The sequence below is a fragment of the Saccostrea cucullata genome, unplaced genomic scaffold (genome assembly GCF_032062105.1).
Source record: "Saccostrea cucullata isolate Sc308-1 unplaced genomic scaffold, CSIRO_AGI_Scuc_v1 ctg1767, whole genome shotgun sequence".
In the NCBI taxonomy this organism is placed as follows: Eukaryota; Metazoa; Mollusca; class Bivalvia; order Ostreida; family Ostreidae; genus Saccostrea; species Saccostrea cuccullata.
In genome coordinates this window covers 77,905-94,251 of record NW_026941031.1, presented here as the reverse complement: position 1 = coordinate 94,251, position 16,347 = coordinate 77,905, and the positions used below count along the sequence as shown (strand labels likewise).

The following is a 16,347-nucleotide window of genomic DNA, read 5'->3' as shown; positions in this document are numbered from 1 at the left end:
GTTATTTTCCCCTTCTGTTTACGAAACTAAATACGCCACTGACTCCGCTTGGCATATTGCATGTGGTAAAAACCGAATCAGTTTATGTGTTTATTGCAGAAGCAGCTAAACAAAGCCAAAATCTGAAGTCTGAAAAAAAAGAGTGGGTTCTTTGCTTCAAAAGTAAATGTATATATCATTTTGATTATGGACGACGAACAAGAAACATACAAATTATGGCGTATACGAAAAACAATAATGCAGGTAAGTTTTTATACCCTCCACTTCAAGTTTCTTACATGTAAAACGTAATAAACATTACACTTTATATTGGTACTGAATTTTATGTGATACCTTTGTAACCAGGATACTTCCCCTTCTTGTCATGTAGTAGTAAAGCTTCACCATTGAAAAATTTACGTAGAAAGTTAAGTTGTCTGCTTACCAGGTCCAGTACAATCTCTTGATTTAGCTATATAGCTTTAAATAGCTATATAGCTTTATTAAGCTATTCAAAATAGCTTTATTTAGCTATTTGTTTACAGTTTTTCACAAAAATGTTTTTTGCTGAAAATAAACAAAAAGTGGCATGTATTTGACTCGATCTTCATATATGTGCTATTGGGCTATCTAAACAGCAACCAAAATCAAAGATAGTTCTAACTTTGCAGCTTTTGAATACTTTTAAGCAAAAAGAGAATTTCTATTGTAGACTAACTGTCCACTACCTTGGGTGCCTTGAGGCATGATTGCTTCTCATTGTGCTGAACTATTACCAATCAATAAATGAATTATCGATCTTGTTGAACATAATTGGTCTCCATTATAATGTCATCGCAGAGGTAACTGTATCAATTGCTTTATATAGCCCCCAAGCTTGTAGAACTTTGAGTACAAAGTCTCTTAAGGAGACGTAATTTGATGAGTGATTTTTACATGCATAATTTTAAGAAGAGTTCAAAGTTGTATATGATGACTGCACCAAGGTGCGCTTTTTTGTACACACTGAGAAAATTACACCTTTAAGAAAAAAGTGTAGTAAAATAGCTAAATTAGGCTATACTGAATAGCTTAATAAAGCTATATAGCTATTTAAAGCTATATAGCTAAATCAAGAGATTGTACTGGACCTGCTTACATTGATTGAGTACAAATCAATGGTTAATAAAACTAGGAATTGTAATGTTTTTGTTTTATATGAAAACAAGATGTGTTTGTAAAACACTGCGCCCAGCGGCAACAAAGTAAAAACATATTTTTAGCATATAGGTCACATTCAAGGTCACAAGGTCATTGATCTTGGTGTCATTTGAAAGAACTTGAGTAGTGAAGTATGCATACCAAATATGAAGTCTCTCTCTCTCATGGTTCAATAGTTATGGTGAAGGTTCTAAAAAGCTATTTTTAGCATATAGGACACAGTCAAGGTCACAAGGTCGTTGACCATGGTGTCATTTAAAAGAGCTTAAACAGTGGTGTATGCATACGAAATATGAAGTCTCTATCTTTTACGGTTCAAAAGTTATGTCGAAGGGTAAAGTTTACAGAAAAAAACTATTTTTAGCATATAGGTCACAGTCAAGGTCACAAGGTCATTGACCTTGGTGTCCTGTGAAAGGGCTTAATTAGTGGAGAATACCTGCCAAATATTAAGTGTCTATCTTTCTTCGTTCAAAAGTTATGGCTTAATTAGTGGAGTATGCATACCAAGTATGAAGTCTAAAACATTCATGGTTCAAAAGTTATGGGAAAGGTTAAAGTTTGCAGACAAACAGACAGACTGACAGACAGACAGACAGGACAAAAACAATATACGCCTCGGATCTTTCGATCCGGGCGCATAAAAATGTTACTGTTATTAATAAAACAGATAAGAATTTTGTTTATTTGATAAGCCTTAACCATCGTACCTGATTAGTACCCTTATCTTGGAGCCTAATTAGTGTCCTAGTTTTGGTGCTTATCAGATGCCCTAAATGTATCAAGTGTCTTGACACCTAACGATGGTGCAGAGGCCCTAATACTTGGAGTCGATTGCCCTAATAGGTGCCCTAATGATGGAGCCTAATGCCCTAAGTTAAAAGTGTGCCCTAATGATGGAGCCTAACGCCCTAACAGGTGCCCTAACGGTGGAGCCTATCGCCCTAACAAGGTGCCCTAAATCACGTTAGGTGTCAGACAGGGTACTGGTATATAAGGAGAGAGGGATAGTGAGTATATACATAGCTTGGATTTGAATTGTAAAATTACTCTTGGATATTGTTAATACACTCGTTGAAACAAACTCTGGCGTTGTTCTTATGTTAGATCTATAAAGATCTAAAGTTCCTATCTTAAGCACAGGACCCACAATATTTTGTGACGCAGGTAAAAACAAACACCCCATAGAGAAAAACGTTACAGAATGCTATAAACAATTTAGTTATGATATAATTACAAAGAATTAATTGTAAATGTTCTTGTTCATATGAAGTAATATTAATTGCAAAATGGAAACAAATGTCAATGTACCTTCTATTCTTGAAAACTCTTTTTTTAGCTCACCTGAGCCGAAGGCTCAAGTGAGCTTTTCTGATCACATTTTGTCCGTCCAGCTGTCCGTCCGTCTGTCTGTCCGTCTGTAAACTTTTCACATTTTTGACTTCTTCTCAAGAACCACTGGCCCAATTTTGACCAAACTTGGTACAAAGCATCCTTGGGTAAAGGGGAATTTAAATTGTTAAGATAAAGGGCCAAGTTCCCTCACAAGGGGAGATAATCAAGAAAAGACAAAAATAGGGTGGTGGTCATTAAAAAATCTTCTTCTCAAGAACCACTGGGCCAGAAAAGCTGAAACTTATGTGGAAGCATCCTAGGGTAGTGTAGATTCTAAATTGTTCAAATCATGACCCCCGGGGGAAGGGCGGGGCCATAATGGGGAATCAAAGTTTTACATAGAAATATATAGGAAAAATCTCTGAAAATCTTCTTCTCAAGAACCACTGGGCCAGAAAAGCTGAAACTTATGTGGAAGCATCCTAGGGTAGTGCAGATTCTAAATTGTTCAAATCATGACCCCCGAGGGAAGGGCGGGGCCACAATGGGGAATCAAAGTTTTACATAGAAATATATAGGAAAAATCTTTGAAAATCTTCTTCTCAAGAACCACTGGGCCAGAAAAGCTGAAACTTATGTGAAAGCATCCTGGTATAGTGTAGATTCTAAATTGTTCAAATCATGACCCCCAGTGGAAGGGCGGGGCCACAATGGGGAATCAAAATTTTACATAGAAATATATAGGAAAAATCTTTGAAAATCTTCTTCTCAAGAACCACTGGGCCAGAAAAGCTGAAACTTATGTATCCTGGGGTAGTGTAGATTCTAAATTATTCAAATCATAACCCGGGGGAAGAGCAGGGCTACAATTAGTAATCCAAGTTTTGCATAGAAATATATAGGAAAAATCTTTGAAAATCCTCTTCTCAAGAACCACTGGGCCAGAAAAGCTGAAACTTATGTGCACATGGAAGGATCATGGGGTAGTGTAGATTTCAAAATGTCTAAATTATGATCAGCGGGATAGGGTGAGGATGCATTATGTATTACAAGGGGGAAATCTGGTAAAGAACGGAATGGTCAAAGCTTCTCAGGTGAGCGATGTGGCCCATGGGCCTCTTGTTTTTAGGTCACCTGAGTAAACTCAGGTGACCTATTGCTATCACTTTTCGTCCGTCGTCGTTCGTCGTTCGTCGTGCGTCGTGCGTTAACATTTGAACATTTTCAGCTTCTTCTCTGAAACCACTGAACCAATTTCAACCAAATTTGGCATATAGCATCTATGGGTGAAGGGGAACAAAAATTGTGAATTTCATGGGCCCTGCCCCCCTGGGGCCTGGGGGGTGGGGCAAAAACCACTAAAATTAGTGCAATCTTTAAAAATCTTCTTCTTTACTCCTGGACATCAAGCAGTCAAACTGTTTGCATGATTGTAATCAGCATTGAGTCCTCTACCAAAATTGTGAAATTCATGGCCCCGGGGTCAGGGGTTCTGGTGTTAGGGTGGGGCTAAATAAGTATATAGTGAAATTTCATGAATTCTTTGAAAATCTTCTTCTCTGCTCCTGGGTATTAAATAAACTAACTAAGTGCATAGTTATGATGAGCAAGAGTGCCTCTACCAAAATTATGAATTTTATGGCCCCAGGGTCAGGGGTTCTGGTATTAGGGTGGGGCTCTATAGATTATATAGTGAAAATACATAAATTCTTTGAAAATCTTCTTCTCTGCTCCTGGGTATTAAATAAACTAAATAAGTGCATAGTTATGATGAGCAAGAGTGCCTCTACCAAAATTGTGAATTTTATGGCCCCAGGGTCAGGGGTTCTGGTGTTAGGGTGGGGCTCTATAGATTATATAGTGAAATTTCATGAATTCTTTGAAAATCTTCTTCTCTGCTCCTGGGTATTAAATAAACTAACTAAGTGCATAGTTATGATGAGCAAGAGTGCCTCTACCAAAATTGTGAATTTTATGGCCCCAGGGTCAGGGGTTCTGGTGTAAGGGGGGGGGGGGGGGGGGGGGGGGGCTCTATAGATTACATAGTGAAAATACTTGAATTCTTTGAAAATCTTCTTCTCTGCTCCTGGGTAATAAATAAACTAAATAAGTGCATAGTTATGATGAGCAAGAGTGTCTCTACCAAAATTGTGAATTCTATGGCCCCAGGGTCAGGGGTTCTGGTGTAAGGGGGGGGGGGCTCTATAGATTATATAGTGAAAATACATGAATTCTTTGAAAATCTTCTCTGCTCCTGGGTATTAAATAAACTAAATAAGTGCATAGTTATGATGAGCAAGAGTGCCTCTACCAAAATTGTTAATTTTATGGCCCCAGGATCAGGGGTTCTGGTGTAAGGGGGGGGGGGCTCTATAGATTATATAGTGAAAATACATGAATTCTTTGAAAATCTTCTTCTCTGCTCCTGGGTATTGAATTAACTAACTAAGTACTTTGTTATGTTGAGCAAAAGTGCTTCTACCAATATTGTGTATTCGATGGCCCCAGGGTCAGGGGTTCTGGTGTAGGGGGGGGGGGGGGCTCTTTAGATTATATAGTGAAAATACATGAATTCTTTTAAAATCTTCTTCTCTGCGTCTGGGTATTAAATAAACTAAATAAGTGCATAGTTATGATGAGCAAGAGTGCTTCTTCCAAAATTGTGAATTTTATGGCCCCAGGGTCAGGGATTCTAGTGATAGGGTGGGGCTTTATTGATTATACAATGAAAATACACTAAATCTTTGAAAGTTTTCTTCTCTGCTCCTTGGTATTAAGCAGATGAACTACCTATGTAGTTATGATGAGTAAGGGTCCTAATCTTCCAGAATTGTGAATTTCAAGGCCCCAGGGTCAAGGGTACCATAAAGGAGGGGGGCTGTACTTATATACTGAAACTGGATGAATTGTTTGAAATCTGCTCCTTGGTATTTATCAAATATTTTTGAAAAGCAAGGGTGCCTTTTCAAAAATTGTGCAATGTGTGGATCTAGGCCTAAGGGTCAGGGGTTCATGTGTGATTGGGGCATTACTGATCATGCTGAATATTACTGATTACTTGAAATGCAGTTTTGTTCCCCTACCCTGCCTATGGGTATTAAGTAAACAAACTAAGCAACTGCTAAGTGTATTGTTATGATGATCAATGGTGCCTATTTCAAAATTGTGAATGCCATAGCATCTGGATTAAAACATGAATCAAATTCAATCACTGGAAAGTTGTTGCATAATGCTCAGGTGACCTATAAGGCCCATGGGCCTCTTGTTAAACTGTTGCGATGGAAATTTTAAATGTGTGAAAAAAGAATATGAAATATTTCTCCTCCTCCTTTAGAAACAAGTGTTACTTGCAATGTTGATTGTGGTACTGTTTGAGCATTGTTACATTATCTGTTAATCTGACATTGGAGTTTTGTTTTTTATAGCTTTGTCATGATAGAGGATACTTGGTTACCCAAGATGAATTAGATCAAACTTTAGAAGAGTTCAAAGGGCAATTTGGAGACAGACCAAGGTACTTTATAGTTGAATGATACACTTTACCAGAGAGAAATTTTTACACAGATTTTAAGTTAAAACTTTTTAAAGTATTATTTAAAGAACTTGACAGGTTCTTAACATACATACAAATTTGGGGTTGGATGATTGCAAAGCACGAGTCTTCACCCCCTATTCTGTATGAATGATAGAGAACCTGTTGAATTCTCTATATGAAAATGATGAAATCAAAATACTTTTGCAACATGCATGTATCTGCTTACAGCATAAAGCAGCCTTGTATATTCAACAGTACATGGTTACAATGATTAAGGATACCTCTTAAATTCAAAAACCTAAATGCACTAATTCTTTGAAAATATTCTTCTTTGCACTTAAATGTTTAATAAACTTAAAAAGTGCAAGATTATGATGAGTAAGGATGCCTTGTCAGATGTAAATTGTGAAATTCATGGCCCCAGGAACAGGGATCTTGGTATTGTTGCCTGGGGGTCAACATTTGTCATGGTAAAAGTTTAGATGGGGGGTTGGGGACTTTCTTGCATGAAACTGGACATAATTTAGTCATAATAAATGGTAGTGAAAAAATGTTTCACATTGGTAAAAACTAAAAAGAGCCGGGGCAGAATTTTAAAACGTTTTCATGAACAATAGGACACAAGGTCTTGGAGTGAAATGGTTCACCTCTGTATCAATTCACTGGAGTATATTTTCTCAATTTGATACAAGGTGCAAAAGCTTTGGTTCTTTTTTTCAGTCGGTATTATTCAGACAGATTTAGCGTAGGTAAAAACGTGTTACTCAGCATAATAAAGTGATAAAAACGTAAATTTTTTAGGGCTGATAGTTTGTAAAATAATTTGTAACAGTCAAATCATTCTAATCAATTTCTTCTAGTCAGTGGCACTTAATTAAATGAAGGGACTAAATTTGGTAAAAGAAAGCATAAAACCATGCTGACTTTGTTTCCTTTAATCAAAATTTACAGTATCGAAAATACTGTATACAGGGTTATTTTCGCCCTTTGTAAACAATTTTGCCTGTCAGAAAGAAAGACATCCAAAGACTTAAGGACTAAATTATGGATGAATATGATGTACATATGATGTAAATAGGAACAAAAAAGGCCACAAACTGTTAACCGCAATTTACTGTAACTTTAAAACTCGTTCAAGTCGTGGACCTGAGTTTTGTGACTGCAGGTTTCAGTTATCTGTACATAAGCCTCTGAAAGGAGGAGACTGGTGACTGATTAACATCGCTATCCATGTGCTTCTGTTTGTTTTTCAGTGAAAGGAAGCCATCTAGAAGTGACCTTATCGTATTAGTAGCTCATAATGATGACCCAACAGGTAGGTCAAGTCTCCTTGTCAAGTCATTACTTCATAACTCATATAAATGACATTGTCAGAAACTGTGTATGCCTGTATGTATGTAAAGTATATTTCACATAAATCAGTTCTTACTGCCTGTTCCACTAATCATTCCTTCTCTAACTCCATTTCCACAGATCAAATGTTTGTGTTTTTTCCTGAGGAACCTAACGTGGGTATAAAGACAATAAAGACGTACTGTCAGCGGATGCAGGAGGAGAACATCACACGGGCCATCATCATCGTACAAAACAAGATGACACCGTCCGCCAAACAGTCCCTCACTGACATGGCACCCAAGTACATACTGGAACAATTCCTGGAGGCTGAGCTTCTCATCAATATCACAGAACACATGGTACTACAATGAAGCGCATTGAAGTGGTAAAATTTTCCGTTTGAATGAAACGTTCTGAGTCATGTTTTGAACGTCAATTACAACATAATGACACGCCCATATTTTTAGAAACGAGAAAGAAATATTCGTCGTAATGTTTTAGGACACCCCATTCTTCGCGACAAGCAATATGAGTTACACTGAAATGGAGCTTTAAAAAAAAAATAGAAAAGAGAGTTAGAGACGCTCTGCTCCTGTAAAACACAAATTGCAACGAATATGTACATATTTTTTAACTTAACATGTCTATTGAAGTTACCACAACACATGTTTCGGTCAAACACGTGTTTACTCGGTATTTATTTAGACCGTCAATTTCATTGGCTATTATATTTATGGAAAACCTGTTCTACAGGTATTCGAATAAACAAATTGGCCGATTTACCCATTTCTAAAGAAATGGGCGTGTCATAAGATGACATAAACTTTCTAAAGATAGCTCACATTCGAACAAAATTTTACCACTTCAATGCGCTAAATACCACTGGCTTGTTAATTGAAATCAGTCTAATATGGGTTAAATAAGTCTCTGAGAAGCTTTTAGCTCACCCTATTGAGAGAGTCAAGTGACCTTTTCTAATCCCACTTTATCCATTGTCTGTCTTGTCATTGTTGTTGTTGACATTGTAAACTTGTAAATTTCAATTTCTTTTTCAGAACTACTTGGTCTATTTTAGCTAAACTTTGTACAAGGTATCCTTGGTTAAAGGGGATTTACGTCTTTTCAAATGAACTGCTATACCCTCGTACAAGGAAAGATAGTTATGTAAAAAAATCAAAACGGGGCAGATTCATTTAAAAATAGTCTTATGTATCATTCTGTCATAGATCCGAGTTTATTCAAGTCATCACCTCCAGGGGTAGAATGGCCACTATTGACAAAATTTTACATAGGCATCTGTACGAAAAATCTCTAAAATTCTTCTTGTCAGATTTCTTCTCAGGAAGAACAAAATAAATATAAATCATGTTGATATGGAAGGATCCATTGTAAGTGTTTGACTTAAGTTTGATCAGTGCATGGGAGGGCTGCAATGGGAAATCAAGTTAAACATACAATTGTAAAGGAAGAATCCTCTGATGAAGAACACCTAAGCCATTGTCACAGGGTCACGGTCTTGTTCGAAGGATTCAAAACAAAATTGGTTCGGTTGTTTAACAATTTATTTATGGATATAAAGTAAAACCTAGAAAATAGAAAAACACTCTCACAACACTCATACAAAACAATACACATAGACAAACATGAAACATGAAGACATTTCAACATTTACGAAAGTAATAATTAATAGATATTTAAATGACTGCCAATAGATTGTTACATAAATTAAACAAGTAAATGAATTACAAGACTAATGAACATCTTACCAGGCATCCAGTATCAGAAATATATTATATGCTGTACATCGATAAGTCATATTTATATAGAAGCATCCATAGGTAGTGTATATTTATATTTGTTTAAATTTGGTCAAATTTTAACCACCACTTGTAGGGAAGGGTTAAAACAAATGACAAACATTTATTTTAAAAAATCTTTTTAAAATCTTTGGAACAGGAACAGGATATTCATGATTAGTTGTATTGAATCGGAGCATCCTCAGATAATAATAAATATAGAAGTTTGTTCAAATCATGACCCATGAGGGTAGGGTGGAGCCACATTGGGTAATCAAAGTGAAACACGACATGAAACGTTTTGTTGCAGGGCGAACAGGACGACATGACTGCCTTGGCCAATCAGATTCCTTTTTACAAGTGATTATTTATATGATGTATAATAAATTCCTTTGTAGCTTGTTCCTGAACATGTTGTGATGACTCCTGAAGAGAAGGCAGAATTATTGGCCAGATAGTATCCTTACAAATTCTCAATGCAGATCTCAATGCATTATTAAGGGATGACAAAGGTTCACTAGTTAATTTACTTATCATTTGGAAATTAAGACTGTAATTGGTTCACCTTTCTTAACCTGTAAGTCAACAATTTTTTTATGTACCCATATTTGTACTTTTTACATATATGTAGATATATGCCCCGGTAATTGAAGATTCAAGGGCATAAGTTTTTGGTCCATGTTGCAGAATTTGTAATTTAAATTCAGAAACATAAGAAAAAACACAAACATTATGAATATGAACTTATCATATAAAATATAATATTTACAAATACAGTGAAACCTGTCCGATCCGACATGCACTGGGAGGCAAATTTTGTGTCGGAATAGACAGGGTGTCGGATTGCACAGTGTAAAAACAAAGATAATACTAAAATGGGAAAGAAATTTAATGTCGGAATTCACAGTGTGTCGGATTACTCAGGTGTCGGAATAAGACAGTTTTCACTGTACTTTTTTCTGCTCGATATTAGCTTCGGCTATGAAGACAGTCACAAATTAAGAACAGCAAAGGAATAACAACTCAGGCTAGTGCTCTGGCCCATGAGCCTATGTCAGATAAGAACAAATTATTCACATGTTTTGATAATCCTTAATGACAAAAACAGCAAATTGAAAGAGTCCCAGTTACCCAGAATACAGCAAGGCGACCCAGTAGCTCGATACTTTGGTTTAAAAAGAGGACATGTAAATATCTTTTGTACTTTTTTAGGTCACTTGAGTAAACTCAGGTGACCTATTGCTTTCCGTTTTCGTCCGTAGTCGTTCGTTGTGCGTCATGCCTTAACATTTGAACATTTTCAGCTTCTTCTCTAAAACCACTGAACCAATTTCAACCAATTTTGGCATATAGCATTTATGGGTGAAGGAGAACAAAAATTATGAATTTCATGGTCCCTACTGCCCTGGGGCATGGGGGTGGGGCCAAAACCACTAAAGTTAGTGCAATCTTTAAAAATCTTCTTCTTTACTCCTGGACAACAAACTGTAAAACTGCTGGTATGATTGTAATCAAGATTGAGTCTTCTACCATAATTGTGAATTTCCTGACCCTAGGGTCAGGGGTTCTAGTGCAATGGCGGAGCAAAATAGATTATACATGTATAGTGAAAATGCATAAATTATTTGAAATGCTTCTTATCTGCTCATGGGCATTAAATAAACTATCCAAGTGCATACCGGGTAGTTATGTTGAATAAGGCTGCCTCTTCCAAAATTTTGAATTTTATGCCCCCAGGGTTAGGGGTTCTAGTGCTAGGGCGGGGCTATAAAGATTATACAAGTATAGTGAAAATTAATATTTTCTTCGAAAATCTTCTTTTCTGTGCCTATGTATTAAACCAATGAACTTTGTACATAGTTATGAGGAGGAAGGATGCCTCTTTAAGATTTGTGAATTTCAGGGCCCCAGGGTCAGGGGTTCTAGTGCTAGGGCAGGGCTCTAATGTTTATATACTGAAAATGCATGAATTCTTTGAAAATTATTTCCTCTGCTCCTGGGTATTATGCCAATGATATAAGTGCATATTTATGATGAAGAAAGCTGCCTTTTCCAAAATGGTTAATTTCTTGTCCCCTGGATCAGAGGTATTTGGAGGGGGAGGGTACATTATCTGAAAATAAATTAATGCTTTGAAATCTGCACTTTGGTATTAATCAACAATGTATGATGAAATAAAATTCATGACAAAATTTCCAAAATTTTTAATTTATATGGCCCCAGGGTCAGTGGTTCCTGTGGAATGGGGTGCACAACTGGTTACAAAGTGGAAATGCATTTTCTCTTTGTTACTCTGATCTACCTATGGGTATTAAGTAACCAAAGTAAGCATGCTAAATGTACCATTGATAAGTAATGGTGCCTCTTTCAAAATTGTGAATTTCATGGCCTCTGGTTTAAAACACGAATCAAATTCAATTGTTGGAAAGATGTTATGGGATACTCAGGTGACCTATAAGGCCCCTGGGTCTCTTGTCTGAAATGTCAACATGTTACTATAAATTATATTTTTGGATTTTTTGTTAGCTGCTAAATGAAAAACACATTCTTTTTCATTATGTAAATGACAACGAGCATATACTGAAATTTCATCATAATTTATTTGTAATTATTTTGTTCAATCAATTTAGTAACAAAAACAGATTGCTAATAGCTTCTAAATGTTTTACTTATTAATTTTGTAATTTAGGTTGTAAAGATCATCAGAAATTCAGAGACTGCAGGGAGATATGTGAGCTATCGCTTAGTTGTATGAAACAGGACAGGACCAGAGAACAGGAACTGGACAAAATAACACTTTTGTTTGGAACAGTGTGCTGTTTCATAAGGATGTATCTGAAATACATTTAAACAAAAACTTTATTTACTGCAGTAAAGTCTAGTTAAAAAGTTATCTTACTAGTGTCAAGAACAGTGCTGATGAACATTTGGAGATATAAAAGATTGCACTAAGGGCAATTTTCTGTTCATAATCATTTCATTTACCCATACTGTATTTTTAGGCACATGGGTTATGCAGGTAGCCTTAATATATGATGTCAACTGTCATGTGTAGAGTATTCAACATTTTCTGTTCCTTGTCAAGAATTGATGTACCATTTTAACTTGTACAGTGTATTCAGAGACAAGATGTACAGCTATATTAAAGAAGTAATAAAACTCATTTGTGTCAGTACCTAGCCCAAAGACACGTACTCCACTCTTTGTAAATGTATACTGTTAAATCACATATTTTCGTGGGGTCAAATTTTCGTGGTTTGGGGAAAATCTCTTGGTTTGTGGGGGTTTGATTTCGTGGATAAAAAATTAATGAGTACTTATATATGTAACATTTTACATTTCGTGATGGACATGAATTCGTGGGTCTCGTTATACCTTGAAAACAACCAAAATTAAACCCCCACGAAAATTTGTGATTTCACAGTATTATAGTACATGTAAATTGAGAACAAATAAGGATGAAATTAGAACTGATAATTTGTCATCATTTTTCAATTACTAATATTATCAGCAAATATACCGTATATACGTTTTTGTTTTTTGCGTGTTATAAATTTTGCGAAAAGGGGGTCGAGTTTTTTTTTGCTTAAGTTATTTTTTTATGATTGAAGATTTTTTACAAAAAAATGATAATGTTTTTATGTCACGTTATAGCTTAAATTATTTCTGCATATTTCATATTTTGCGAATCAAAAATGATTACAGAAAAAGCGAAAATTAGATCATCACCAAAAAAACGGATATACGGTAATATATCATTAAGTCAATTTGGTCAAATACTGACTGACATTTTTAAACTTCGTCATGCCATTAGGACAATTCTCAGGTAAGTTTGGACTTTCAGTAAGGTGTGGCATTCTTGGCACTATGTAATTAACGTCTGTCAAATTGCAAATAGATTCTCATTGGTTAAGAAATTGATAACATCAGGAATTTTAAATTGTTGTTGACAAGGATGAGGCGACTTAAGCTCCACCTCTTTGCCGGGCAGGACAATATTATTGGTTATTCAGTACACTCATCGACATTTACCTGATTTTCTATCCCACGTATATTTCAACAGTGAATGAAAGCTGTGTAAATTTCAGATGCTAATTATGTAATGTGGAGAATGCCATGCCTAAGTGAAAGTCCAATTTACCTGAGAACCATCAAATTTTTCCATTTGCTCAATTATGACAAGTGGCACACAGCCGACATGACTGATCAACAGGGGATACTTACTCCTCCATGATACCTGATCCCCATGATGTTTTTGAAGATATGTGTTTGCTTTGCTCGGAAAAATCTTTGGTCTCTAAAATACAGTTAAAACAAGATGTGTTTATGAAACACTGATGCCCCCGTATGGCAACATTGGAAAGATTAAACTTTTCTTAAATGCAAATTTAATATATTGGTACCAAAAGTAGGGTATTCTCACTGGAAATACAATTGTGAAATATAAAAGTAGGCCAAGGTAGTTTTTTCAAAGGAAGGGAAATCTTCAAGGTCAAGGTCATTGGTATCTAATAAAAGGTATTGCCACAAAAAGTACATACCACGGAATGTAAAGTATGGAAGCCCTATATAGACCTTACTGTTCTGAAGTTATGGCCAAGGTTAAAACTTTTTAAAGGTACGTTAAACTCCATGGTCAAGGTCAAATGTCTTACTATCAAATGAAAGGTCTTGTCACAAGGATTAAATATGTGAAGTATGAAAGCACTAGCTCTCACAAGGATTACATGAGTGAAGTATGAGATCACTAGCCCTTCGTGTTCAAAAGCTAGGGTTAAAGTTTTTAGGTCAGCTGAGTAAACTCGGGTGACCTATTGCTATCCGTTTTTGTTCGTTGCGTCCGTTGTGGGTCGTGTTCACATTTACACATTTTCAGCTTCTTCTCTGCAACCACTCAATCAGTTTCAACCAAATTTGACATAAAGTATCTATGGGTAAAGGGGAACAAAAATTATGAATTTCATGGTCCCTGCCTCCCAGGGGCCTTAGAGGTGGGGCCAAAACCACTAAAATTAATGCAATCTTTAAAAAAAATCTTCTTCTTTACTCCTGGACATCAAGCAGCCAAACTGTTTGCATGATTGTAATCAGCACTGAGTAATCTACCAAAATTGTGAAATTCATGGCCTTTGGGTCAGGGGTTCTAGTGCTAGGGCGGAGCAAAGTAGAATATATAGTGAAAATGCATTTTTTCTCTGCTCTTAAGCATTAAACTAACTAACCAAGTACATAGTAACATGTATGTTGAATAAGGCTGCCTCTTCCAAATTTGTGAATTTCATGGTCCCTGCCCCCCTGAGGCCTGAGGGATGGAGCCAAAACCACTTAAATTAATGCAATCTTTAAAAATCTTCTTCTTTACTCCTGAATATCAAGCAGTCAAACTGTTTGCATGATTGTAATGAGCATTGAGTCCTCTACCAAAATTATGAAATTCTTGGCCCCGGGTCAGGTGTTCTAATGCTAGGGTGGGGCTATCTAAAGATGATATAGTGAAAATGAATTATTTCTTTGGAAATCCTCTTTTCTGCTCCTGGGCATTAAATAAACTAACCAGTACATTATTATGTTGAATAAGACTGCCTGTTCCAAAATTGTAAATTTCATGGTCCTGGGGTCAAGGGGTTCTTTGGTGCTGGGATGGGGCTATATATATTATTTAGTGAAAATGCATTATTTCTTTAAAAATCTTCTGCTCTGCTCCTGGGTATTTAGTAAACAAATACATAGTTATGTTGAGTAAGGCTGCCTCTTCAAAATTAGTGAATTTCATGGCCCAGGGGTCAAGGGTTTCTGGTGTTAGGGTGGGACTCTATCGATTATATAGTGAAAAAACATTGATTCTTTAAAAATCCTCTGTGCACCTGGGCATTAAACCAGTGAAGTATGTGCATACAGTACCGACCAGACCCAACCTGACCCAAAGCAGCCCTGAGGACTGCTTTCTGGGACTGCTAAAGCAGTCCCACAGCGGTCCCAGAGCAGTTCCACAGCAGTCCCAGCGGTCCCAGAAAGCAGTCCCAGTGGGCGGGGTTTATTAATTTAATGGGTGGAGCTAACTCAGAAATGAGATTTCCAATAAACAATGGAACTATAAAAGGCAGCTGAAATTTTTTCTGAGCAGTATGCCAGGAATCCTTACTATGCAAAGGTCATTTACATGTATGAACGGTACGTGCATAGAAACAATTTGAAATAATATTTATTGTAGGAAGAAACCTTTCACACCTACATAAATAAATTACACTGAACATGAATAATTAATCACAATTTATCGGGGGGGGGGGGGGGGGGGGGTGGGTTGTAGGTTGTGATTTGATACTGGTTCCCATATTTATTTTTTTTATACAGAAAATCAAAATTGAATTAATTATATTCCACCATAATTAGTTTTAAATAGATCTTATCTTTATAGATCATGGCTGATTTCCATACTATCGGGATACTCTAAAGGCATTTTCTTAAGTATTTGGGCTTTAGAAAAATTCTTTGTTTATTTTGCCAAGTAATATTTTTCAGTCATGATTACTTCTAATGACATGTCAAATTAAATTATTTTGAGTTTTCCTAGCTCTATAATACTCAGTTTTATGTGTGTGTTTTTTTTTTTTTTTTTTTTTGTAAATATATGAGTGTACATTTGTAAATAACCAGAAAGGAACCCTCAGATTATGTTCAAAATTAATAAATCCTGAAAGAATTAATTTATATACATTTCATTTATTTTATCTAGTTTTTTTGCATTACATTTTTTACATACATGTAGATTGAAATTAGGGTCATTGTTAATTGAGCAGCATGTTCAATGATGTGTAACACTGATACATATACCCAAAAAACATGCACAAAATTCACAATTTTTGTTCCCCTTAACCCATAGGTGCTGTATACCGAATTTGGTTGAAATTGGTTCAGTGGTTTCAGGGAAGCTGAAAATGTTCAAATGTTAACACACGACACATGACAGACAAAAAGATAGCAATAGGTCACTTGAGTGACTCAGGTGACCAAAAAACATATTTCCTTATATAAGTAAAACTTTGATGATCTATTGTGGCCCAACTCCATCTTCTGAGGTTAAGATTTGAACAAATATGACTAAATGTGGCTTTTGCTATTTTTTAAAGACAATCTTTCCTATATTTATACTTTCATGTGAAACTTTAC

The 16,347-nt window shown here is 36.0% G+C and overlaps 1 protein-coding gene across 1 annotated transcript; it reads left to right on the top strand.

Annotated features, from left to right (window-relative positions):
- Window positions 1-7: 7 nt before the first annotated feature.
- LOC134256976 (DNA-directed RNA polymerases I, II, and III subunit RPABC1) lies at window positions 8-12,343 on the top strand. Its single transcript, XM_062739644.1, has 7 exons — window positions 8-243; window positions 5,940-6,028; window positions 7,303-7,364; window positions 7,523-7,743; window positions 9,579-9,637; window positions 10,289-10,367; window positions 11,870-12,343. Exons 1-7 carry the CDS (start codon window positions 187-189, stop codon window positions 11,933-11,935), a joined length of 633 nt encoding a protein of 210 aa, XP_062595628.1. The 5' UTR covers window positions 8-186; the 3' UTR covers window positions 11,936-12,343.
- Window positions 12,344-16,347: the final 4,004 nt, after the last annotated feature.